Here is a 27,779-nt window from a genome sequence, read left to right as displayed (position 1 = left end):
AACCAAATCTTAAAACACCTTCCCCCCAGCCCTCCCTTCTTCCTGGGCTCAACTTCACTCCAGAATTCTCTACCTCCTCCCCTCCAGCAGCACAGGAGGATGGGGAATGGGGGTTGCGGTCAGTTCATCACACGTTGTCTCTGCCGCTCCTTCCTCCTCAGGGGGAGGACTCCTCACACTCTTCCCCTGCTCCAGCATGGGGTCCCTCCCATGGGAGACAGTCCTCCATGAACTTCTCCAACATGAGTCCTTCCCACGGGCTACAGTTCTTCATGAACTGCTCCAGCGTGGGTCCCTTCCACGGGGTGCAGTCCTTCAGGAACAGACTGCTCCAGCGTGGGTCCCCCGCGGGGTCACAAGTCCTGCCAGCAAACCTGCTTCAGCGTGGGCTCCTCTCTCCGCGGGTCCACAGGTCCTGCCAGGAGCCTGCTCCAGCATGGGCTTCCCACAGGGTCACAGCCTCCTTTGGGTGCATCCACCTGCTCCGGCGTGGGGTCCTCCATGGGCTGCAGGTGGATATCTGCTCCACTGTGGACCTCCATGGGCTGCAGGGGGACAGCCTGCCTCACCATAGTCTTCACCATGGAGTGCAGGGGAATCTCTGCTCTGGTGCCTGGAGCACCTCCTCCCCCTCCTTCTTCCCTGACCTTGGTGTCTGCAGAGTTGTTCCTCTCACATATTCTTGCTCCTCTCTCTGGCTGCAGTTGCTGCTGCGCAGTAACTTTTCCCCCTTCTTAAATATGTTATCACAGAGGCGCTACCACTGTTGCTGATGGGCTCGGCCTTGGCCAGCGGCGGGTCCTTCTTGGAGCCGGCTGGCATTGGCTTTGTTGGACATAGGGAAAGCTTCTGGCATCTTCTGACAGAAGCCACCCCTGTAGCCCCCCCCCCCCGCTACCAAAACCTTGCCACGCAAACCCAATACACGTGTAAACGATTTTGTGAAATTGAATTGTTCTTTGAAAGTCCTACTTTGTGAAAGCTGAACCTTTTTGTTAAAAAATACAGTTTTAAAAATCAAAAAGTGCAGGGTAAAACAGGATTTGTCACCAGTGAACCCTCTGCGCTGGCAGACAGTGCGTCCTGCTGCCTCCAGCCAGGGATCCACATCTCCGTCTCCACCACTGCAGGTGCACGCCCCAGCACTGGAGTGCAGGGCCAGTCTCACTTCCCCCCAAGACTAATAAGGTTTGCTACAAACGTGAGTCGCACTAATCGGGACAGTACTGCTGAAGAGGTGTTTTGGCTGCTCACAGAACCAGTGGGGAAAACAGCCAGAGCTTCAGCCTCTCTTCTTACCAGCTTGGCTATCTGCGCTACGAGTCACAGGTTAACTCAGTCTCTTCTCTCTTTTGGTCACGGTGTGTGTTCATAAGTCTCCCTTCTTCACTTCCCCCCCCCCCCCCCCCCTTAAGTTGGAATATTCGGTGGGCGCCTCAGGTGCAGCCCCTCCGCGTGGGGTCAGAAAGGCAGGACGCATGTCAGTGGGGCAGACCATGGAAGGCAGGAGTGTGCAGCACGCGCGGTGGCATGCCTGAGGCGAGGCAGCCACAGCCGGGAACTGCAAAACAGCGGGAGACGTGTCCTTTGGGGGGAAGGAGGCTACCTGATGCCTAGGGAGCACCAGAGACCAGAAACTCTCCCAACAGGGTGTAAAACCAGGGGTGAGGCAGTCAGCGTGGTGGCTGATGTGAAAGGGGGTGTAAGGAAGGCAAGTGACAGAGAGAAAGCCCTGGACTTCAGGAGAGCAGACTTGGGCTCCTTCAGGCAGCTTGTAGATGGGGTGCTCAGCTTCACAATGACAGAGGTAGCAAAGTAGAAGAGTAACATGAAGGAAAATCTCAGCCTCACAATGAGCAAAAAAAGGGTGCTATAAATTTCAAGTGTATTGCTAAAATTATAAGCTCGTATGACTCAGTATGGAGAGCCTAGTGCCAGACAAGACATGAGACTCTCTCGAAGCTGTTAATAGCACTCTGGCAGGTAGACTTTCCTGCCTGCCTCTGCTAGCCCACATAACAATGTATTAATTGCTGTTCCAGAGCAGTCCACCAAAAATAAGCTTGTTGTTGTCCATTCTCTTACCTGCACAGAAGATGGGAAGTGTCCTGAGTGTCTTTGCCTAGCTGCTTGACGTCGTGTCCCTTTGGAGTCTGAGAAGTCATTTTCAGTATTTGAAGGAAAATATCCTGAGACAGTATAATACTGGGATGACACATTTTTATATGACAGAGGTGGATAATCTGAGGCTGTGCCAGAAATAGTACTGAGAGAAGAAGCGCTTCTGCTCCTGTTTACTGCAGAACCCTTTTTCCCATGGTGTGGGAGACAGACTCCTTCCCAGCGTCGGCTGCCTGTGATGGGGGTAGGTTGGGGCACATCCACATCTAAAGTGAGAGAAAGCGTACTCCCTGGTGACTGGTGAGGAGGTGCTTGGCATCAGAAAACAAAACCACATGTGGAAATCCCTGAGGGGGGTAGAAAAGGCACAGCCCAGATCTGCCATCATTGAAGGTGTCAGACCAGAGGTAGGATCAAGGACCTATTTAACAAAGCGTGTCTCCTGCTTATCCCTGAGATTTTAGCAAGTGTACACAAGGAGAGGGAACAATTGAGCCATTGGCAAGATCTGTATGATCTCATATGGGACACAGATTTAGGTTATAGATTTAAAGATTTAGGGAAAGAATTCTGAATTAGATGTGTTCAGTCAGAGCTCTCCACTTGTCATTCCTGCAGTGCCTGTGCAGGCTCCTGAGCCGTGTACTGCATCACGGGGACGGCATCGAGAAAGTATCTGAAAGATCATTTCCCTCTGCTGTTCACACAGGTCAGAAGATTTTCATTCTTGGCTAACAGCTGGTTGCAGTCTTTGTATTCTTCCATTCTCAGACTCCTGCTGGCAGCAGCTTTTCTTCCCAGAAATCCCAAACAGGGTGAAAAATCTAACATTTCTGCAGAGAGCCATCTCAGCTGCCGTGCTGTGAATGACTTGCCTGGATGTTTTGCTGCAGGCAGAGGAGGAACCTCTTAGAGAATGGAGGCACGACCTTCTGTCTATGACTAATTGCTATCATTTTTGTGAGTTTGTCTCTGTCACTTGGAATAACCTGGACTTCTTTCAGTGCGACTTTATCTTGCCCCAAGTGGAAGTGAATGTTCAGTAGTAGCATTGCCATGGCACGGATAGCTCTACCGGCTCCTCTTTCTAGCCAGGCTGTTAAAGGATCAGTTCTGGTAGCCTTTTAAAGAAAACTCTCAATAGCCTTGAGCTTTACAATTCTCCTTCTCAAGCGACACAATATGATTGAAAACGTTACAAGAAAGCAAATACATTTAATCTCTGCCCTAGTATCAGAAAAGATCCCTAAAACTCACCACAGGTGCAAACAAGGCTCAGATCACTCAGCTGATGTGTGACCAAGCCCGGAGCTTGGCAGGGAGCTGTTGGATTTGCCTGGGCAAATAAAATGTCCTTTGTGGAAAGCCTTGGCACCTTAATGGTGAAAAGTGCGGTTCAAATTTTAGGCTTTATTTTTCCAGTTTGCATTGGTACAGTGACCCGAGGACTGGCTGACAGCATTTTGAAAGCTCACTTTTTGTATGTCTATGAACAGTGAAGGGCTCTGTTTTCCCCTCAGCAGATGCAGCCCTGGCTGACCTGCTGGAAGGATTATGAGCGAAAGTGGGCGACGTGGTGCAGTGCCCGACTCCTTGGCCGTATTGTCAAGCTGCACAGTTTTGATGTGAGTAAATCCTCACCTCTTCTGACCTCGCTTGGTAGCGTGTGCTCTTGCCCAAATAAGCAGCCCATTTACTTATACACCAAACAAACAGCCCTGAAAAGCCGATACTGCTCCTTTTGAAGTGCTGAAGAACTTTGCCATTCATTTGCAAGATCAGAGAGGCTGTATTTTTCACGCAAGCCACTCTGAAGTCCTGCTGGAGTTGTTTGTTCCTGTTTCTTCTCTGAGAAGTCATCTGCTTCCGTCCTTTCCCTATAGTGCTGTCCGAGCAGAGTCCCTGCAAACAGTACTGGTGTTTTAAAACTTTCCAGGGCAAGAATAGGCAATGTTTTCTCTTCTGTAGGGCTTGTGTTGTGCTGAGTCTTCTTCTCTTGTAGCAATGCTGCATTCGGTCACATGGAAAAGCTGTTTGTAGCCCCATATGGTTCTTCAGTGGAAGCTACTGATATCGATTACCTATCCATTGTTGTCAGCCTTTTGATTTGAAGTTGCGGCGTCAATATAATTTTAAGTAGATCAACTTAGAAATGTGAAATGCTTGAAAGTTTAAAAAATAAAAAAATAGAAATATTTTTGTCTTTAGATATGTCTTGCATCAATGTTTACCATGAGAAAGGCCTTTCTGTGTACCACCATGGCATCTTGAAGTCTGCTGAGGTGATGGTATCTCTGTCTTCTCTAAAACTGTTGATCCCAGCCTTGTGGTGAAGACACAGATAGATACCACTATTGCCCTTTCTTAACGTCCTTTTAACAGAAGAGGTTAGGAAGCATGTTAGTAACTCTCACTTGGCGTTATTAAAGGCTGAGAAAGCTTTTCCTGAAACCTTTTGTAATCCATACATCTGAAACTACTTCTCTGTTGCAGACAGTTGGGACTGGCACATAGCTTCAAATTTGCCAGGGAGGAGAAGGCTGATAGACAGAGTGATGGCACGCCTGCTTTTTCTTTAGGAAATGATGCTGAAAAGCAGTCAGCTTCAAAAAAACCCAATGAAGTGAGAGAATCTACCTTCGGGTTTTGTACAAGTCCTGGGTTTTGGACAGGAAAGAAAATAAATGAGCATTTCAGCTCCATTAAATCCTTACAGAAGAGACTGTAAGGAGAATCAGCCTTTCCCTACACACAAAAGGCTCAGGAAGAGAGAGTGAGGTGGGCAGTAGTGATGGGGGGAGATACAGGCTGAAGTGCTACAAGAGACACAGACGTCTGCCTCTGTGCCCTCATCATCCCAACATCACCCCCATTCTTTGGCAAACATGTATGGCTGCATGCACACTTTGTGCATCTTTAAGGTAAAATCTGGAGGTCTTGTACCGTAAATTCAAGAGGCACGAGCTGTTCATTGGAGGTGCTGGGGGTGAAGCATGGCTGGTGGTGGTGATGGGGCTCAGGTGTTAGAAAGTCAGTGGAGCAGCAGTGCTGCCTCTCCTCCTCTGACTCCGAGGTGCACTGTTTTGAAATCATCAGCTGTTTGTGTTTTATCTACAGGGTAACCTATAATGTATCTATAGTGCTTCCAAAATATTCTTAGGCAGAGGTAGGGAAGCCTAAACCCTAACATTTGACAGAGCTTTCTGACATTACAAAATATACAGAGACTGTGACATTTTTCACTTTCTTTCTCCTGTCTTGTTGCAAATAAGCATGAGTCTTGTCTTTAGTAAATAAAAGTTTGATGGGGTCAAAGTTTCTTCTGTAAAATCCCACTGATTACACGGATGTGCAACTCTTTCCTCTCTAATAGAGTGAGTATACTTTGGTTATAAAATATTGTATGTCAAGTATTTTGGCAGAAAGCTGTCTGCTATAAAATGCCAACTTAAATTCTGAGCCAGAATGGAGTCCCTGCACAAAACACTTGTATTCTGTGACATGACGATGCTTCTGTTAAAACCGTTCATCTGAGGAAATAATGTCTGTGATAAAACTCATGTTCTTTACCACATGGCCCTGATACCTTGGATTTATACAGAATTTCTTTGGCAGTCACACAAAAGAGCCAGTAGGTACCTAGTAGTAATGCAAACCGCAGTTTGCTTTTCCAGAAATTGCACTCCTGATTTCTTCCCCAAGTTTGGAAGAGAAACTGAAGTGACTTGTCCAAAAATGGTGGTCCCACTAACTTTCCAGAACATGGACATTAATCCTATATTCATATATCCCGTTCAACAAGGGACCTTTACCACTGTGTAAGTAAGAGTACGATGTTTGGGTCTTTTTTAATATATTTTTGATGTATGGAAAAGTACTATCCCGAAGTAAACTAATTCATGTAATGGGAAGGAAATGTCTATTTTCCTCTTTCTTGGGAGCTTAGACATAAAGGCTTGTGAGTGCTGATATTTTAATGTATGAATTTAATGTATGAAAAATAAAAGGGTAATATTTGAAGGTAAGGAACAATGCGTAGGAAGTAAGGAAAAGTGTCTGGTTCTCCATAAAAACTTTATACTCCTGACTTGATTACATATTGTTATATAGCTTGCGAGTAATTCTCTGACCACTTGTAACTGTTTTCAAGTGATCTGGTAATGTGTTAGATGCTTTCCCAGTTCTAATCTCATTTGGGGGAGTGACATTCTTGGTACTCTGGAAATCTCCATTAGTCCTGTTAGTCCATGGGATGTGCAGGAGCATGAACAAGATATCAGAAGAAAAAGCATTTTTCCTTTTCAGCATCCCCAGAGGATGCATTCTTTCTGATTTCCAACAGAAAAACAGTAAGTGTATTACAGGAAGTCGAGAAAGGGTAAGAGCAGAAGAAACCAGCATGTCTAGGATTCCTCTGCTATGGCAGTCTCCTGGACTGGTCATTGTTATGAAACACTTCTATTATCTGCTCCCACAACTGCTGGAATGCTAGTATTAAAGACTTCATAGGAGTCTATGCTATATAGTTTATAATAGCAACTGGCACATGGAAACAATTAAGTGGATTCAGCTGATGGAAGCATAATACAGGGTTAAGATTATTTATGTTTTCAGTGATTTCCTCCTCCTGCGTTGTATTCTCTTAATCCAGGATTAAATTCTAATTGTGGCTAAATCCTTGGAAAGCTCATCAATTTGAATGGAAGTTTTAGGAAGCCAACATATCTGAGGTTTGAATGGGAAGTTGTAGGGTGTGAATCTTACCACCTTGTAATTTCTGGACATTTTGTGCAAGGCAAGCACAAATTAAATAAAAGGAACGAAGAGAGAATCCTTGCAGGCTCTGTTCTCAGACATGATGGCAAGGGTAATGAAACGAAAGCACAGTGCCTTGGGTTTTGATCTCATTTATGCTGCCTGCACACGATCTCATATGAACACGTTAAGATAAAAGTCTGTGGTGTTTTGCTAGTTTGGATGTTGGAGCTGAGCAGGTAAAGCAAAAGCATCGTCAAAAAGAAACCTAGACTTTTTTCAAAGTGGTCAGAATCAATCTGTGTATAATTTGACACAGGACAAGAATAGATGGAGTTAAGCAGGAGGTTTGCTTTGTTCTATAGTTTTTATATGAATGAACAAAACTTCACTGAAACCAATGCAGCTCTATCCAGCTACTGCCTGATCTGTGTAACCTGTAGCCCCACAAATACAGTTATCGCTATTGCTAGTTATATGCCACAGGCTAATTACTAACATAGCAGTATTAAGGCATGTCAGGCTTGCTTTGCCTCAAATTGCCTTGGCCTGCCTGGAACTTCGTTTTAGCTGGCTTAGCTGTGACAGCAATTTTTGTTAATTATCAGGTGACTATTTCCTGATTTGTTTTACTTGGTTTTTTATAATCATGGGATATAACCACAATTTTTGTACAGCCAGGAGTAGCAAGTAGTTGTTCTGTGTAGAATGAAATATTTATGACACCGTCTTAATGTTGCAATGTAGGAGAACATAGGCCTGGCCTGGCAGTGGAGGGCTTGCCCATGGCAACCCAGGGTGCAGGGGAAAGGAGCGCAGACATGGGGGGATAAGAGAAGAGGGCGCAGGATATCAGTTCAGGGCCATGAATAGCTCAATAGCAAACAGTTAAATGTAAACCTGGGAACAGGGCAAAACCAGCTTATAGGTAGCAGAGAAAATAGATAAGTAGTATACAACATATGTAAGATACTTTTCATATAGAATGTTCAGACATAATGTGGAGTTGCAGACCAAATAAAAAGAGCAAGGTGTAAAGCATAAAAGAAAATGTACAAAAATAGCCCCAAGTGGACCTTAGAAAGAGAAGGAAGAAATCAGCAGCTTCAACATCATGCTCCTCCTGGCAAAGAAGAGGGAGAAACCTCTACCACAACCATCATACTCCTCCCAGCAAAAACCTAGGAAAACTGATGACTCCCAGTAACCATTCCCTCCCCTGACTGAAGCCAACAACCCAAAGACTCCAAGAGAAAGAGAGGAAGGGTAAGTATAAGACCAGGGAGAAGGGTAGATGCTAGGAAGTGTGTGTTTTATTGAATTATTATTGAGACTTTTTTCCATGTTAGTATTCTTTATTTCTTTTCTTTTGTCATCGATGAAATACATTTTAGATGCTTTATGTTTCCCTTTTTTTTTTCCTGTATAATTCCCTAATTTGCCAAATTTGCAATAGCTTGCTTAGTCCCTAGAATGCAACTTTAAGATTCTCCTGACATTAAAATCCTGCTGATATACATGAAATGCTGGGGGTTTTGTTCTGCCTTTCTGCAGAGAGTGATTTCTTCACATGAGTCAAAGTGACAGTTTGTTCAGTGCACATGCTCTTACAGCGTACTTCAGAGTTTGGTAAGCAGAAAAAAAACCAGTACAATTTGCCTTTTTGAACCAACACCAAAGGAATTCATTTCATGTCCTCAAAAAAAAAAAAAAAAAGTTTGTTCACAATGATTTGTAATAAAGTGTCATTTACTATTAGTAACCAGCAAGCATGCTCTGTATTGAACGTATCTGACTGTAAAGGGTAGCTTGGGTTTTGATCCTGTTTGTAAGTGATAGCATCTTCTTCAGTTTTCATGGTTCACAATATTTGCAATGTCCATAAATTCTGCATGAGATTGCAGGTATATGATATGATGCAAGCCCATATCTGGGGAAAAATGATACTTTAGCTGGGCTTCCCTCTCAACTGGAGCACTGAAGTGCTGCTGCAACACAGACAGTAGAAGTGCCCCAGTGACTAGAACACCAAGTCAGCCACTGCTTTGAAGTAGGTTTGTCTAAACCTGCTACTATAATGAGCTTGCCAAGGATGACTGGCAGGCTTTTTAAGCCAAAAAGCCAAGTTTTGCTAGAGCAGGAACAACAATAACATTTTTTTAATACAAAAAAATCAGTACAACTCATGAAGACAGATTGGAAATAAAAGCGCTCAAACCTTGAACTCCCCCATACCACAGAGAGGCTCCTGCCTTCCAGCCAAATTTCCACTCTTTCTCAGTGGTTGCTGAGCGTTCCTAGTCTCCTTTCTTCCTTAGGAAACTCTTTCTATCACCTCAGAAGCAGGACTTCCCGCTCTTCACTGCGATCTCACATGAACTGATTGAACTGCCCAGAGGGTTTTAGTTTTCCTTAGCATCACCTAACCTACTCAGTGTAAGTTCAGCTCAGAGCAGGGAGTTTAAATAATACAAAGCCTCAGCCACCTAATCTGCACAAGGCAGTTTTCCCTTTTCCTGAATCATCTTTCAGTATGAAAGTAGCATATATTTGAAACTGCAAGATAGTCTGTTTTCATATTAGCATCAATCTAAACACAGTGTTCCCTGAGAAATTGTTAATTTCAAACTGTATATTGCAGTAATAAGCGCTAACCAAGCATTTTTTCTGACAGGTAATTTTCTAGAACTGTCACAAGCTACAGAACACAATTCCTCAGAGAAACATTAGCTTTCAAGATTGATGAGAATAAGAGTGAAGTATGAAGCAGAGTAGGCTAAACTCCATTACAATCATGGCACAAGCATGGATTTTACAATATATTAATTATATGATGTAATCATTTTCTTAACCGAATTTGGCAAGTAACCTAACACAGGAGCTGAAATGTAGTTTGGACATTCAACCAGAGAATGCATCGAGCGCATTTGTTTTCATGCTAAGATGTCACAGCAAGGGAACAGTCTAGGGTTAAATGGGCATGTTTTGAAACATAAATGGTCGAATATGTTCCACATTAGGATCACTCTTCAATTTAAATATTTCAGATGTGGTTTTCTGCTATAAAATTGGAGGTCGCTATGTTACCACCAGTTGAACCTCAGCAACAAAAGAGCAGATTCAGGTCTGCTTTCTCACAGGTAAGCTATTCCAAGCAGCATGCAGCTAGCACAGTCATTCTTATCATCCATTGATATGTTTTAAGCATTACTGACCTGATCTGTTTATAGGAGTTTTTTCTTTTAATTCAGCGGGCATTAGAAAAGCCCTGTGCAAATCATTTCAACAAGTGTATTTTCTTGGAAGCAGTGAATAAATATGTGATCTGATTTTGGAAAAATCATCTGTTACTGATATGAAATGCATTTTCTGACTACCTCAATGAAATCCATAGGCATAACTGATCATTGCATGATTATTCTTTGCAAGACTAAGTGATGTCTTGTTGGATATTGACAGTTTTTTCATTTTATAGTGAGTAGTCTAATGAAAAATGTGAAGTAGAAATGAAAATAATTTATTAAAAAAAAAATCTATGTAGAGATGTTCCTACTAATATACCATTGGATTTGCCTTGAAATCCCCCTGATTCATATTTCTGTAAAATTTCACAAAATTTTATACCTTCCAGAGACAAAACTGTATTTTTATTCCACAGAGCCAATTTCTATCTGCTTATGGTTTATTTTAACCCATCTCTTCTGACTATTTTTCCTTTTGCATCCTCCCTCTTTTGTCCCTTTCTTAATCCATGTGTAACAGGTATCATGCAAAAATAGTGCTGTAAGAACTTACTCTAGCTTTCTGACAAAATTATTCCTTTGGCAACTGCCAAATTCTCGGTGCTCCTCAAGGAAAACAAGTGCTTGTTAGAAACATATATCATATGTTTTCTGTCACACACAAATTTTAATTCTTAGGATTTTTCTGTTATGATGTAGTGGAAACAGTCAGTAAACTGAACTCTAATGTAACTAGCCTGAGTATCTCAGGCCAGTTAATGCTCCTGTGATACTTGCCGTATTGTGCTGGTATATATGTCACTTTGAAAGCATTTAGAGAGGTGGATAGGGATTAAAAGGCTGTTGCACATTTTTAGCAGCCCAAATAGGGGCTACCTGCTGGCTTATATCCGCTCTAAATTGGCTTTGCCTGCCACCTCAGAGACCATTGGTTGGTTTGGAGTGTCCATAAAATGGGCTTTATTAACCTGTCATGTCATAACCCGGTCATTTCATCACTCGCTTTAATCAGGTATCCTGAGGTATCGGTGGTTTCAGAGGGTTTCTTCCTTCATTAACCTTCCAGTAACAGCTGCATTAAACACTCAAGTGCAGCCACGAGTATTCATTTCTTAAATTCTGTTATGCATAGCATAGAAGCGTCAGCTTCTATTAGACTTGAAAATGTGGCTCACTGATGGTCTTAAAATCCAAATTCTGCTTTTACTTGCATCAGTGAGGTCATTAGATTTCAGCTGGCAGGGCGGTGTGCAGGGTTGACCCCAGTCTGCTCGTGCCGGTTGTGCAGTCCCTTCCTCAAAGGTCTGCGGGGAGCAGTCCACAGGAGGACTGAAATGTCCGGCTCAGACGGGCATTGCTGCGCACGGACAGGGCTCGCTCCTCCTGCTCCCAGACCCGCACGTCAGCTGCACGACGGGTGCGTGCCTGCCCCCCGCCTGACTTGGCAGGGGGTGGGTAAGATCATCTGCTGAGAGAAAGCCCTTACAGCCAGGTCTCCGGTACCGCTGCAGCCTCTCTTCCCGCAGCTGACAGGAGATGGGTCGCACGGCTCTGCTATACCTGGCACGCAGGTCACAGCGGGGAGAAACGCACGTGTGAGAGGTTTGGGCGATCAGAGGGAGCGTATAGAAGCAGCCACGGCACCAGTCTCCCAAGGCGCATTTGCATTACTTGTGTCCCTTCTGTGGGGCCAGCCTGTAGATCCTGTGTATTTAGAAAAGGGCACTTAAGGGTCCTTTCATGTCCAAATCAGTTTTTTTCACTTGCCTTCCCACAGTCATAGCTATGTAGAACTCAGTAATTTCTCCGTACCACCACAGCGTTTTAGTTTTCTTCTCCTTTTTATAGAACGGCCCGCAGCATATGCTGCTCTAATATTTCCAAAGCACTTTGCAAAGATAGTAGAGGCACTGAGGGATAATCTCTGTGAGGCCAGTAAACGGGTCGCCACCAAAGCACTGAGACACATGAAACGAGGCGACTGTAATCTGCAGAGGGAGCCTTCCTCTCATTTGGAAGTACAGTGACCTGTGGACACATGAAACAAACCACATGAGTTTGCAAAGCCTCCATCCTTTATTGAAGGATGCCACCGGAAGGAGTAAGGAGAAAACTGCAAGCAGGCAAAGATATTAGTCACTCACTGTAGTGTGTGAAGACCAGGGGGGGAAAAAAAATCATAAAAGGGATGCTTAACCATGGAGAACAGTTCGCCCTGATTTTTTATTTCTTTTTCTCCTTGATATCAAAAGGCTCTTTTTTTTTTTTTTTTATCATCTCATTATTATTGCAATGTACAAGGCTTGGCAGAAGAATTTCTCATTGAAATGGAAAGTTAGATTGAAGTGTCCATGGAGCTGCAGTATTTATACAAAACCAAAAGAAACTCGCAGCTGGGAAAAGTCAAGATTCAAGTTCAGGATATCAAGGCAAATAATATGATTTGCCTTTTATTGTAGCAAAAGGGAAATAATGATCATTGTTACTTTATTACCGTTTAAAGTGTTTATGCCTAAAGAGGTCACATCTATGTAAATCATACAGTTTCCTTGAACGGCTTACATGAAAAATACTCTCTGCTGGTTGTCCCTGTCCCTATTTAATCAAAGTCACAGGCACTGGCATTTGTGGGACAACAGATGCCAAACTCAGACTTGGAAGTCCAGGCCTGTGCCAAATGCCATGGAAAAACTGCTTGTGCATAAAGGGAAGTGATCAGCAAGCATGCTCTGCCACCTCAGCACTGCCTGTGGAGTAGGAGATCAGCACTCCCTACACTTGCCGTGAGCGTGGCTTCCTGCGAGGTGGGGACCAACACCCGGTTCCAGGACACCAGGTCCTGGCTGCACAGCAGGAGTGACCTGCATGGGGTGAGACGTGCCTCATCGCAGGAGGAAACTCGTCAAGGAGCTGTTCTCTTCCTTCTCACAAGGCTGAGGGATCTGGCCCAGAGGCCTTGGACTTGTCCCACAGGCGGGCTGTTGGGTGGCCGATGGTTAATTTTCAACGACAGAGTAGAGGGAGCATGGACCAGGTAGGCAGTTTTTGCCCAATGTAAAGTGTCATCCTTTTCCACACCTTTCTCTTGGTAGGTGATGAAATACACTCCAATGAAGACATGAGCATCCACGGACAGAGGCTTTGTGATGGGCTCTCAGCTGAGGACCTCTTCTTTGACCCAAGTTCCTCATCCTGAGGAGTAAGTGATATTGCTGGGCTTTGTTGTGGGCCTTCTTGAGCATTTGTGAATGTCCCTGAGCACTGCCTTCAGGCACAACTTTATCCCAAGCCTCCATCTGAACAGCGATCCGCTTACAGACAGGCGGATAACTAGCTAGAAATGGCTGCTGTAGCTCAATGTTGAAAAGCTGTGATTGTGCCTGTATTCCCCGTGAAAGCTGATGCACGTCCAGGGCTTTGCTGGGGACCACAGGACGCTTAAATGGCAACCTCAGAGAGCAGCACCACGGCAGAGAAAAGGCCACGTGCCGGGCATGCCGGACATGCTGGACAGCCTTGTGAGGGATGTGTGCATGGTCAAGTGATGCCTGAAGCTGGTGTGGTGGTGGGAATACTGGGGGCAATGTGGGACTGTTGCAGGACCACAGCAATGAAGGACTTTGGCCTTGAGAGCACTGCTAGGGCCATTTTTAATCACCCAGCTGGTAAGTCCCAGGTCACTCTGTCACAGTCTGCTAAGCAACGTGTTTTAGGAGGCTTGTCAGGGTGAGGAAGGTGAGAGGCTTCCAACTTTCACCACAACGCGGCTATTTCTCCCTTCTTCTTGCTATAAAGGATTGCTCTCCCCTTTTATTCTCTTCACATTGCTTTTATTCCACTCTCTTGCAGTGAGGCTATCATAAACACAGGAAAAGCTTGACGGGAGGAATTAATCTGCCTCAGGAGGGACAAAACCAGCCCGTGGACAGTGGAGGTTCCCAATGAGGTGCTTTGCTTCCTTTGGCCGGGTGCCACCACCGGGGCTGATTTGCTGCCCAGGGTGGGAAGGGATAAGCCGGTCGGGGCACGGAGAGGGGCACAGGGATTTCTGTGCAGTAAGAGTGTGTTGCTCGCCAGGAAAACTTTGCTGCTTCAGATGAATTAATTCAGACTCAATTTTTTTAATTATGACTACAACCTGATCGGTAAGAGAGGCTGTATCTGAAATACAATCATCGATACCTCAGTAAAGACTAAAAATACTCCGGACTGACTCACTTAAATCACATGTAATCATGCACTTCCTCAACAAGACGAGATCTCATTTTTCAACAGTGTGGGAAAATCCAACTATACTTGGAGCGTACTAGATTGCAGGGTGCTTAGTAGTCTAAAAATACAATTCAAAGGACTCAAAAAAATTTTTTTCAACCTGTACTGGAAATTATCTTCCCTTCTTTTTAAATTAGCAACTATCCTGCTGGTAAAGTAACTTCATAGCTGATTTTTTCTGCTATGTCAAAGTCACATTCTCAGGTGGTGGCACCTCCCCGTTGTTTTTTACTGTGCCTTTTTGGTTTTTTCTGTGTGAGATTTTTCCTCAATTTCATTTGAACTAAAACTCTACTGGTCTTCAGTGAAGACAAAAAGACAAAAGTACTGCTATTTTAGCAACACATCAATTTGCACTATGTTTGTGGGTGTGCCTGTGAGCCTGTAGGTTGTGTGGTATCACCCTATTTTAAAGGAAGTTGTCTTTTTGTCAGATACATGCTCTTCATTAAAGATTTCTGCATGTAGCTGTAATAAGGATATGAGGAAATCTGCTGTCTTGGGCTGGCTACAGATTCACAGGCTGTATTAATAGATAGGATTAGTGAAGAAGAACAGGTCAGAAGGCTGCAAAGCTCCTGTCCCTTGAGATTTCCTTCTTTAGATCATTAGTCTCATTGAAGAGCTCCCTCAAATACAGGGAGCAGAAACTGAGGAAAAGGCTGGAACCGTTTTATTTCGCTGGGACGTACTGAGGAAAGGGCAATTTCTGGGTCATAAGCTCCGCTGAAAATGTCTGTCCAGTTTTCTCCACAGGCACCCTGGAGGAACAACAACAACAGTTTTCTGAGCAGAGAGGCAACTATAACAGAGCAAGGAGAGACTATCATAGGTTTCTACCTACTGGCTTTAGGTATGTACTCAGCTTGGATGTGAAAGGAAGCTCGTAAGTAGAGTTTGGTATAAAGTTCAAAGTGATTCATTTGGGTTTCATCCCTAATGGAACAGGATGTTAGAAAATGCAACTTTTTTCTTCAGCTATTACAAGATCAAAGAGGTACAGCTTTCTTTTATTAAAAAGAGATTAATAATCAATGCAGAAATCTTGAGGAAAAAAAATAGTCAAGCCTGTAAACTTTTAACTAATGTTCACTAAACTTGATATGTGGGAAGATTAAAAAGTACCTTATCAGAAGTACATGATACTTCGGTGTCCTCTTGTGTCTCGGTAGCACTGAATTAATGTTCTGTGATTTCCAGAGTTTTGACTGCTGACAGTCAGTTGGCATCCTACAGTTACCTCCTGCAGAGACAGAAAATATGCTTCTGTAGTTTAAAACTTTTTTTTAACTATTTGTACTGCTCTTGCTTTAAACATTTGATGCACACAGAAATAAACTTCTTCAAACAGGATCTGTGAAAGATCTAAGTACTAGAACATTATCCTGTGTTAGCAGTCACAATACCATGTGTTTATTTTGGTTCTGCTGCAAGACAGCTATTGTAAGTGTATAATAAGGATCTGAAAGTTGCACCCAATATGAACTCACTTTGATCCCAGCACAATTTTGTTTTGTTTGTTTAAATATTGTCTGTTTGGAGCAGACTCATTACAGGATACAAGGAAACTTTATGAAATTTCAAAGAACACAGGTTTGCTAGGTAATCAAAATTTCCAACCATAAAACCTTACAGGAGAATACAAGAAAACGTAACTTTTATTAAGTCTGTTCTTCTAAACAGCTTATACAAAACTGTTTCTGTTTTTAAATGATTGATCTAAACAGATTTTTTCTTTTTCTAAGCTTATCATATATTGCAAGTAGCTTACTAGCCCTCAGCTTATGCTTGAGAAAGGTCTATGGAAGTTAGAATGTGAAATGCTAAGTATTTTAATGTGTTTACATAAGATTTTCTTTTTTTACATATAGGAACTAGGGAGGAAAAAGTTGTGTTTAGAATAAAACCAGAGATTCTAGTAGAAAAATATATGGCTTCTGTCTCAGGAGACTTAATTAGAAGAGTGGCTGTAAGATAAATCAGAGTTGTTCCAGTTTATCCCCAATCTGTTCACATCTGCGTATCCCTTCATGAATGGCTGGGAAATGGCTGCACCATCAGCTAATGAATTAATCAGTTGCACTTAAGACTAGAAAGAACATCTTGGGTCAGCAAGGCCAGTCCCCTGCTGTGACAATATATAATCTCATTTACGAAGCTATCATGCTCCCTCATATAACTGCCTAGGGTTTTTTTGGTGTTGTTACCACTCTTCCAATTGACAGCGTGTTCCTCATTTTGTTTCTCTGTTGGGTAGGAGCCCTTCCCTAAATTCTTAGCTAAAGCGATCACACCAAGTTTATACCCTTTTTGTCACTCCTTTTAATTGAAATAATTTTTTTGCCTGCAATTAACGTCCTACGGCCAGTCTGTGTTCCTGAAGGAACAATGATACCCTGTGGTCAACCTTTGTATTCCTATATTAAGCAAGTGAGAGGTTTCTTTTTGTTTGTTTGATTTTGGGGGGGGGGGGGGGTGTACTATAATTTGTCTCCTGTCATAATATCCTTTCCCTGCATATCATCCTAGCAGCCTTTTATGCTGTCTTTTCCAACCTGGACTCTTTTTTTTTTTTTTTTTTTTTTTTTTAACTTGTAGCCAGGACTGAATACAGCATCCAAGCAAGATCTTGCCATCAACATTCACGTTAATATTTACACTTCCCCACCTCTACTGATCCCTCCTAGTGTTGCCTCTGCACGCATTGGTAGTTCAAACTTCTTGCATCAATCGACCAACAGAGGTGTTTTCCCCTGCTGCTTCCTAATGGTGATCCCACATCTTCTAGCAAATACTTTTTAAAGTACCTAGGTGCCTGAGCTTTTAGGTTGCATGTCTACTGGGTTTTGATTGCTCCAGATCCTTCTGCCAAGCTTATAAGTGCTTGGCATGTCATAGCTGCTATTCTTGAAACTTACCTCCAGATTCAAAATTCAAGTTGCATTTCTTGCAGAGTATATATAACCAGTAATAGCACTACTCCAAGTTAAGTGTAGCATGGGTCTGGTTAAAATGTGATGGAGGTAGGTATACCTTTTTGCAATACGAACTTTTGAAAAAAATCTTTAATACGTAAATCAGAAAAGTCCTCATGTCTTTTTCTCCTCAAAGGTCTACTGCCGCACTTGTGCAAGCACCAACCATAACAATTTACAGCTATTAGTTTTATGTACACCAATAACTCAGTCTATCTGGGGAGCAGTGACGTGGCAGAACAAAGTACTGTGTTACGCAGACACCCTCTTGCCCTTCTGGCAGCAGAAGACAAAGGCCAGTCCATGCCTTACCTTCCCATACCTGCGTTTCTTTAAGGGTCTGGAAAGACAATCTGCATTTGTAAGAGTCTATGGGTACTTCCTTACAAAGTCCCAAAGATGTTCATATTTCATACTTTTGTTTTTTTGATGCCTTGGAAAACAGCTTCAGTGATTACACTTCTGTAACTGCTACATGTTTTCTTCTCTTTTGAATCTAAGTACACCAGTGCAGCTTTTTGCAAATTCTGACATACATTTCTGACACCAAAGGGAAGTATGTGATTGGTGTTAGTACTTACCCAGAAGATGGGGTTCCTCTGAATCTCTTCACCTTCGCTGGATATAGTCCAAAAAACGTAAGTGTCTTTGGCCAAGTCTTCCCACAGTCACACATCTTGACAGAGGACGTGAATATCCAAGAACCATGATCTAACACCTTTTGCTGAGATGAGGCCTCTTTGCGTGTCCCCTTCTGGAAATTCTCACATGTCACAGGTAGCGTGGATGTCATATGTGACAGACAGGACACTGATGTCTGTGTCGTACATCGTACACCAGCCAGGCTGTATCAGATCCAGACAGAGCGGTCCTCAGCATACCGCATGGAAACCTGAGCTCAAAGCCCGCACTGGAACAGGTATTGTACACTAACATCACAAGCAAACCAGCATCAAAGTGCATGAGTGCATTTTGCAAATGCTGGTGGATTTTGAGATCACTGCGCTGCTTCTTGGCATCTGAGTCACCGTTCCATCATTCTCCTTGCTAATGCTTTGGCCAGGGGACCAGCAAAGTGGGGAAAAAATACAATGCCAATCCCATAGCAGTGAGCCATCATAGCGTGCTTTGAGGCACTATCTGCAGGTGATAGCAGCCACCGTGTTACCCTTCATTAGGTGAGCTGCATCAGCATCCCCTTTCTGAAGGCAGCGCTCTGTTTCCATCCTTCCCTTCCATGAGCTCAGAACTGTCTTTGACAGACAGGTGGGAGCTTGTCCTGTTGCTGGCATTACATCTGACCCCTTTTTGCCTATGCCCTAAGTGGTACAGAACCGTGGAAAATCCTTGTATAGTTTAAATTATTAGGTGCAATTTAAAAGTGCTGTCCACAGCTGCTAGCTAAGTCAAGCTTAGACCTGAGGGGAAAAAATGAAGCATTTTTTTCTTCATAATTATTAATTGGAATTCTTAAGTAAATTGTTCTTTTCTGCATTTATACACAATTTGTTCTGTGCTCGTTTTCACTAGTTTCACAGTTAACTGGGACTGTTAGAGTGAATACTTGGCATGAAAGGAAATTTTAAGTCAGTAGGAGAGAATATTTGTTAGAGAGCAAATTCTGACTTTTTGTGAGGGCTTATATCAGAAAGGCATGCTGAGAGCACTACCAATCCCATCAGAAAACTGGAACAGACCACAAGACCCAAACATGCCTTTAAATGGCACACGTTTCCGAATGGTAATAGTAAACTGTTATTTGACAAGTGACAGAATGAGTGTTATTTTGGGACATTGTTTGACAGATGAATCTGAGAAGGTGGGAAAGGAAACAAGCTATTCACAAAACATTCATCCACAAAATGATCGCATTTATTGAACAAATAATCTCTCCACGCTTTGTCAAGTCTAAAACATGATGACTCTTCTCCTTCCTGCCAAAATTGGCAATATGCCCTGGATAGGATATTGTGTATGTATAATTAGCAGCGAAGACTAAAAACAGAGCAGGGTCACTTCACAGTTGCAATAGTTAATGACAGCTTTGCAAATTCTCTAGATTTTATCACTGTTTTAAATAAAGTTTTCTAGTCTGAAAATCTTTTACAGCAAACCTCTTCAGATATAGACATTTATGCTTGTGTATAGGTAGTTGAATCAGTAATTGACTTCATTCATGCCTGCTCTATATCTAGATGTTCAATCCAATTTCCGTCCTAGAGATAAGGTTATTTGCTAAGGGAAAAGTATAGCTTGTCTTGTGACACTGAGCCTTCACCTTTTGCTCTCATTTCTTGAATTCTTCCACTTAAGGCTCCTTGTATATTTTAAACTGCAGATGGGTGAGTTGTAACACCCATTTTTCTAATTCATTCTTGTCAGACTTTACAAGTGAAGGCCATGCAACAATGTCTAATAAGAACAAGTCTAAGTACAAGGCATAATAACCTATCTTAGCTGGGCACAGATGCAGTCATCTATTGGAAATGTGGATGACCAGCTTGGAGCTATCAGTTTCCTTGTAACAAATTTAACTCTGCAAAAACATAAACTGAATGTTAATAATAAAATTGCATGCAGCCTCAGGTGTTTATTGCTTGTTCAAAGACCATCTCAGGTACATGAGAGAAAAATAGGGTACATCTGGATGCTCAGGCTTGAGTGATTTGGCAGAAATCTTTGTAAAATTGTCCTGTTCCCTCTTAGCTATTCCCGGAGTTAAACAATCTCACTGTTCTCAGTCGCTTTCAGCAGAGAGACTTTTCAATATCCTTAGTCACTCCTGCTGGCTACTTTTTCGGTGCTTTCTTTGCATGGGCTGGCAGACAGCACGCTGATACAGGACTTTGTCGACAGGGTTTCTGTTCCTGACTACCACCAGCTTGCTTGGCAGCCTTCCTGTACCTCCCCCAGAAATCATGGATAACAGCACCAGCCTCGTTTGTGGAGCACTTTTGACATCTATGGAATAAAATACTCTATTAGGGGGTATTATTCCAGGGGAAGGATTACTGCTGAATTATGTAAGAGCAATACAACATTTTTAATGTTGCTGTCCATCCTGTTCCTCCTACCTCCCAATGTTTGCAAATGTGGTACCAAGTACTTTTCTGTGGGTGTCTGAGGAGTAAAGGTGACTCCTTAGCTGTTCAATATTTAGCATTTATCAACACTCATTTAACCTATTCTACTCTGATACTGCCAGTGTCACAGCTGCTGCTCTCAGTCCTGCCCTGTGTTAACGAACTTCAGTAATTGCATGTTATCTGTGTATTTTGCCACTTCAGGAGGGCCAGCATCTCTCGTTGATGAGCAGCCCATATCAGACAGCGTTACAGCTTATGGCGGAAATGTGGTGATTCCTCTCTGAACCTTATATTGGGTGGAAGTGCTTAGTTTCTTCCTATCTGCTATTTTTTTCTCTCTCTGCCACATTTTGATCTCAGCTGGAACCTGTCCTTTGTCACGAGGATTACCTTAGGATGCTGGGGTTGGATTTGGTTTTTTTTTTTCATATACTCTTGTGAGTGAACATTGCTGGCGGCTTGCAAAAAAATAAAACTAGTTCCCTCAGTTGTTTCTTTTCTGTCCTCTGTTTTATTGAGATGCCACCTGGTGACATCAAGGCCTTATAGCACTTCGAAGTTCAGAGGTTTCTTTCTGGGCTCTTGATCTGCATGTGATCTACCCGGAGGAACATACAGTCTGCAAAGCACTTGAGGAGATCCCTACCCTCAGTGAGAGTGTCAGAGCTATTGCTGTGCTTCCTCTGCATTGCATTTTCAACCTTTTTCCCTGTTGTGCTGTCAGGGTTTGGGGGGGGGGGGGGGGAGGCTGTCTGGTTTCAGGTGTTCTTTTGGTTGGTGTTGGTTGTTTTTTTGTTTGTTGTTTTGGTTTTGTTTTGATGCTTCCCTCATCCCCACCCTCAGTGTGTGAATGTAGTTCCAAAAAATGGTCACAAATACTGTGTCTCTGTCACCTCCATCTAAAATGTGTATTGTTGTTTTACATGATGTTTTGCTCAATCTCTTAAGATACTTTAACTGAAAACTCCCTTACCCTCCAGGCTAGGGGGAATTTGCTCTGTATATTCCCAGAAAGTGCACGTGTCTGATGCTTTAAGGGTAGCCCTCCTATCCATTACACTGCATTGACAAAATTTTGCTATTTACAGAGGAGGTGCCATTTTATTTTGTCTGCCATTTTAGCACTATGTCTTCATATTGACAGGGAAAATATTTCCATGCCTACTGCCTTGAAAACTATCTTACCTTACAGAAGGTAGAGCTGACGTACACAAACAACATAACTACCATGTTTGCATTGCAGACTATCCTGATGCATTCCCAAAGCCATCCTCCTCCAGTGCCCTGCTGTGCATATTTATAATACCTAGATTCAGACAAAAGTCAGAAACAATTCCTGACTTAAAATGCATGCAGCCGTTGGAAATGAGACTCGATGAAGAAACATTGTCACCTAGTGGCCAGAATAAGATGTATTTATTATTGTTGATCTTATCCTTGTAACGAGATATATATAAAATATATGTATGTATCTCAGTGTATCATTGCACCAGTGACTATTTCTGGTTAATACCATATGCCGACATGTCAGCTCTTCCCAGTTCAAAAGCTCTTTAGTAAGCCATATTGATTTTCTAAGCAAGCCAGAGCAGCAGCAGCTTGGCAATTTTGCAAAGAGAAGTTATTAAAAGGAAATTGCTCCGCAGAAAAAGCAGTTTATAGTGCCGTACAGAGACTGGCCCATCAACAACCTCCCCTCCCACTCCAGACTACCCAGAGCACCTCACCGGGCAGTAAGTACCCAACCTCTCTTCTTGGAGAACAAGTGCCTTGCTCTTTGGCATTTCAGCTCGTGATACTCCCAGATGGCCTGGAGGTTCAAAGGCAATTTTCTGCCCTCCCTTCCTAGCCAAGGCAGCCCAGCAGTGAAGTGCTGGGTTCCTGACGCATGGGGCTGTTGATGCTTCCTGAAGGAAGGCAGCTGCCCTCTTGCTACAACATTAAACCTATCAGCCATCTTTCATCTCGTTAACTCCTTTGAATATCCAGAGATGCTGTGCAATGCCATTGCGTCACGTCCCTCTTCAGTGCATATATTGACCTCTTGCTGTGTCAGTATACAGCACCCTTACTCTGGGATATCTACTGCTTGTGCCTGGATAGAGGGCTAAGGATCAACTCTTTTCTCCCTCACCTGCTAGTTAATGTTGTACCCTGGCATCAGCTGTGGGTAACAAAACCACCAGCTGCTGGGTTCCTAAACCTGTCCTAGGCTGCAGGCACTCAAAAGAGGTGGTGTTTTTCTCCACATCATTGCCAAGGTGAAGTGAAGCTGCCTATGTCAGCAGTGGCAGAGCTGGTTTGGGGGGTGGAAATGGGAGACAACGGGGAGCCAGGTACTGCCTGACCTGCTGCTCAGCCCCACTCTGGCAGCTGCCCTGGAGCCACCCCCTTCACTGGCTAAGCCCCATTTTCAACACTGAGCCTGACGCTTATGAGCAAACATTTTGTTAAAAGTCATTCATTTCTACGTGTCTACATCATTTCCAAAACGTAAATCTGGTCGACTTTCACCAGATTTACAGTCATCTCCCTTGCATTTTCCTCATGTAACTAGACACGTACAAGTCAGGCATCTCTGTTCCTGCAGAGTAAGAGAGGACACAACTTTCTTTAAAAATAAATAAAAAAATAGTTTAAAGCTTCCAAAAGATGTGTTCTAAATGTTCTCTTCATATAGATTATCAGGTGTATTAATGAAAAATATTCCCATCTGGGACAGGCTTTGCTGCAAGGAGATCCTAGACTGTTCTAAGAGAAGAAACTTAATCGTATTAGCTGCACTTCTCAAGAGAGGACTGGTAAAGCGGCTCTCTGGCTATGTGCATGAACTTTATGTATCCATTATTGTATACAATGTACCTGAACAGCTGCAGCTTCTGGCAGATTGTTTGTAGTCTCTGCTCCACTCTGCCAATCTTTCCTCCTTTCTTTTTTTTCCCAGGTGTTACTTTTCATGAGTTTCATCTGTCCACTTAGGAAAAAACACTTCTCTAGGCCCTTAAATGGTGGATCTTTGACAGATGCAGCAGCAGCTCTTCATGTTTGTTCTGTTTTATTGACGGCGTTATTCACTTGTTCCTGCTTCTGAAATGTACCCAGCTACTTAAAAAGGCTTCATGCATAGGTTTTCCAATGGATAATCTGGTTTAATTTGTTTCTAATGGAACAAAAGGGTAATTTTAGAAGAGACGTTGCACATTTACACACTGAACTGCTTCTTGCTTTATTTGCTTTTTGATTTCATGGATTTAATTTTTTTTCCCCAGGTTGGCTGTCTTGGTTTGGAAACAGCATCGTGATTTTTGTCCTGTATAAACAAAGACATCTTCTGCAGCCCACCGACTACCTCACATTTAACTTGGCAGTATCAGATGCTAGTATCTCTGTGTTTGGTTATTCACGGGGGATCATTGAAATCTTCAATGTCTTCAGAGATGATGGATTCATTATCACATCGATATGGACTTGCCAGGTAAGGCTGGATTACACTTCATTAGAAGAAATAGGTGCAGCTATTTCTGTGTATATGCTGTATATAAATAACCAGACAGGCCCAAAAGAGTGAAAAGAAATATTGATTGACCTTCCAAAAGGACAGTGTTCGGTTTTGTTACACCCATAAATCTATGCATTTGATCAGTGTTTGACCAATTTGCAGTGATTTTTTCTATCTATTCACAATAGTTCCTACTAGTTTGGTTTTTTTACTTCATGTCATAGCTCCCACTCACATTGGAAAGCTAAGGTATAGGCGGTGCTTGTCTTCAGCTCCCCTGAAGTCAGCCTGGTTGTTGGCACTTTAACATTTGACTTAAAACAATGTAGACTCCTACTTCAAGGTGCGTAGAGCAAAGCCTCCAAACAGCACTTGGGTATACCCCTACGTTTTAGCATACAACTTCTTGTGCTAAACCAGTCATAACTCTTCAATCTTACTCCTAAATTCTTGGTTGGTTTGTTTCCTGTGGTAGGATGAGTGACTTAACTTTACGGCACAGTCACCCCTGAACTTGGAGGCAGCTTTTTGTTGGAGAACTTGGAAAATGTTATTATTGTTAATTCTGAAACACACCTGCATAGACAGAATATAAATACATCCCATGGATAGATAGGCACAAGCCTGGCTCCCTGGTGCTTTCAGTAACATCTGTGAGAAAGATTATACTTACTGCGTCTGTTTCATGAGGGAATCAAAAATCTGAAAATGACAGGATAGCCTACGGCAAGGTGTAAGAAAGCTCATGATGAAGGAAAAGGGAGAGAGAAATAATCTTCTTTTCTTGGGGTTTTTTGGTTGTTGTTTGTTGGGAGGTTTTTTTGGTTTTTTTTTTTAAAGAGGAAGTTGAACTATTGGGCAAAACAGATGAAAGAACTTTTACAGCTCATGTCCTCTCCCTTTCAATACAAAGGTTCAGTTTACCCAGAGAGGAAGACTTCCCATAGAAGACTCTGATTAACCTAGGAGCTGTAGCTTGATCTAAAAAAATATTATTTTCTTGTTTAAAATATGTATCCATAGCCATTTGGCAGAAAAGGATTTATCAAAATGAAGCTAAGTATTTCCTCAGCAAAATCCCACTATTTCTCTAATAAGAACACCTACAATTGCAATCTAAGGTCTGTTGAGGAGAAACTTCGAGGACACCTCTTTAGTTTTTTTATTAATAGAAACCTTTGAAGTCAACAGATAAACAAAAACATACCTGCAAACTGTAAAATTCACACCTACACTCAGAATTAAACAGATTCCCATTTTCCCCTGTTTCAAGGAAGGTTGGAGCTATGATTGAGAAAGGAAAGGATCTCTGGGTTGAGTTCTAGCTTTGCTGCAGACTTCCTATGTAAGATAGGGTAAGCCATTCAGTGTGAAGTCCTGAACCAAGAGCTGTGGTATAACTTAACATTTACAACCCACCAGGTTGAAAGAGGTAACGTTAAATGACCATTCTGCCTCCCCAGTCCAAGCTCTTCCAGAGCCCCGTCTATGCTGTGGCTCCTTTTTTGGGCTGTAAAAAACAGCACACACACAGGAATCAACACGGCATGGCACACTGTGTCTGTACCTCTTGATTTGCACAGGGGTCTTCTGTCACCAGCCTTACAGCTTTCTTTCATGATGCCTCTGCCTGGGAGTTCCTCTTTGGCTGACTTTGAGCTATTTATAGTCTCCTTACGATGATCTGGCTTTTTTTTTTAGATGTAAAAAGACTGGGATGGAGGTGCGCTTGAACTTAATGTGATGGAGATGTGCTTAATCTTGCTGTGCTTGAACTGCCTTTACAAGGAGAGAAGCGGTCCGTAACATTTTTGGGGTACCCAAATAGTTTGTTGGTCAGGGTGTGTTAAGTAATCTTATTTGGATCTCTTGGTTTTAAACAGCATTCATTTGTAAAACATGGATATCAAGCAAAGTTTTAAGGTACTGGGATCCAAAGATTTTGTTCAGGACAGTAATAATGCGTTGGCTTTTCTAAACACTCTGATTTGCAAAATATTAAAGTTTCTGCTTTGGTAATCCTCTGTAGGGTCTAAAAGTTAACAATTATCTTCTCAAATAGGAACTGATACTGTATTAATGCTAACTAAAAATTCATGGTAACCTGGAAAAGTCAATTTGTACTCTGAACAAATAGTTTGAATTGGTTGTGACTTGTTGAGTGGTTGAGCTGTTTCTGACTTGTTGAGAGAAAATCGTGTAGGATTCCTGTTTCCATCAAGATTTTGTTCTGTGTTGTGGGGTCTCAAAAACATGTTTAAATCCTGACATCCAGCTTCTTGATTATTAAGCTTGACAAAACAGAAGCCAGTGATGAAAAAGTAACTTATGGAAGTAGAGTGGCTGTTTTTTAGGAAGAATATTGTGAATAAATAGCGGGAAGCTTCTGTGCATAAAAAAGATGTGAACTTTTCCGTGTGTGTGTGGACAGCCATCACAAAGGTCATTCTAAAAATGTTCAACATTGAACAGCAGTAGGGTTTTGATTGCTTGTTTTTTGGTATTTATAAAACGTGATACAGTCATAGTCTGACCAGAATGGGTCTCACATCCGGAACATCAGGAGTGAGGAGCTTGGTGCCTGGAAGGTAAAGCCCATGCTTTCTGTCACTGCTCTCTGAATTCAGTGTCTCTTGTTCCCCTCACCGCGCTCAAGCTCCTCTGCAAGTAGCTGGGATGACAGTTTGGGCTGTTGCACACATGAACATGGCTCTTTCCTTAGCATAGCCTGTGTGTTCTCCCTGACTTGGTTTGTTTTGCTGAGTCCAGAGGATGGCCTTACTTGGCTTTCTGTCGTTGTCCGTTTCACTACACATTTACTCCTATTTGATCAGTCAGCTTCTGCTGTCAGGTGTGCTTAGGGAAACTTTATTTTCCCAAGCTAGCCTGTCATTTCTGTTTATGAAGAAATTTCATGAGCTCACCTCACTTAATCCACCTAACTATTTTCCTTTCCTCTGACTTGGGCCTCCTTCTGTGCCCTCGGGTAACAGTTTTCAAAATTAAGGTTCACCATTCTTGGCTGCCCTAGTTAAAGGAAGTGGGAAGAAGACAGACAGATACTTCTTCTCTTTCAAAACAGCCTAGTCTGTGAAAACTCTCTGTAACAAAAGATGCATCTCCAGCTGAAAGGACCATCTTGCAGCGTACCTGCTGAATGGGACAGATGTGTGTGCTCCTGTTCTCCTCTTCTGTATGGAAGAAACACCACTATTCTTCCCCATGCCAAACATTATTTTTGTTTTTGGAGGTCTGACAGAGCTCTCCTCTCGGGAAAGAGGTTGCGTGGTAGGTCTGTATCCAAATGCTGCCCCTGCTGAATGCTGTGTACGGATATGATTTTCCAAGGGTCGCTTTTGGATTCTGCTTTCACTTCTTGTTTATCCCTTCCCTGCTCTACCACTGTGTCTTAGTCCTGATCTGGACAGAGGGACGACAGGCAGTCTCTAGCACATTCATTTTTTAGCCTCTGGTAATATTATCAGTAAATAAACCAGTTCATATAGTAAAGTTCAGGTCAGGGAATGTAAGCCAGTAACCAAGAGCCATCTGTTTCCCCATTGACCATGTTTCTAGTGAAAAGCTACCTCAGGATATATTTTTGTCCTTCCCATATATTTTTTTATTCATATGTTCTGCTGAATTAGAAGTTGTACTCAAACCTGTAAATAACATTGTGTGCAAATGTTCTTACACGTAGGAAGTAGAGAAATATTAATCCTCTGCAGGTAAACACCACACTTGCTTCTAAACCTTATTAATCAACCAACAGAAAGTTTTTCTTGTATCTGTTAATCATGTGGTGAATACAAAAGATGCAGGCTTCAGG

At 42.6% G+C, this 27,779-nt stretch overlaps 1 protein-coding gene across 1 annotated transcript in view; it reads left to right on the top strand.

Moving 5' to 3' along the window:
* The first annotated feature begins 15,122 nt into the window (after window positions 1-15,122).
* The window catches only part of LOC127015162 (opsin-5-like), a 30,272-nt gene continuing 17,615 nt past the window's right edge, over window positions 15,123-27,779 (top strand). The window contains exons 1-2 of the mRNA XM_050894932.1: window positions 15,123-15,243; window positions 23,721-23,926. Coding sequence (XP_050750889.1) covers window positions 15,123-15,243; window positions 23,721-23,926 — 327 coding nt within the window. The remainder of the gene's footprint in view (window positions 15,244-23,720; window positions 23,927-27,779) is intronic.

The sequence above is a fragment of the Gymnogyps californianus genome, chromosome 3 (assembly GCF_018139145.2).
Source record: "Gymnogyps californianus isolate 813 chromosome 3, ASM1813914v2, whole genome shotgun sequence".
NCBI lineage: Eukaryota > Metazoa > Chordata > Aves > Accipitriformes > Cathartidae > Gymnogyps > Gymnogyps californianus.
This window is presented reverse-complemented; position numbering and strand designations above follow the sequence as displayed.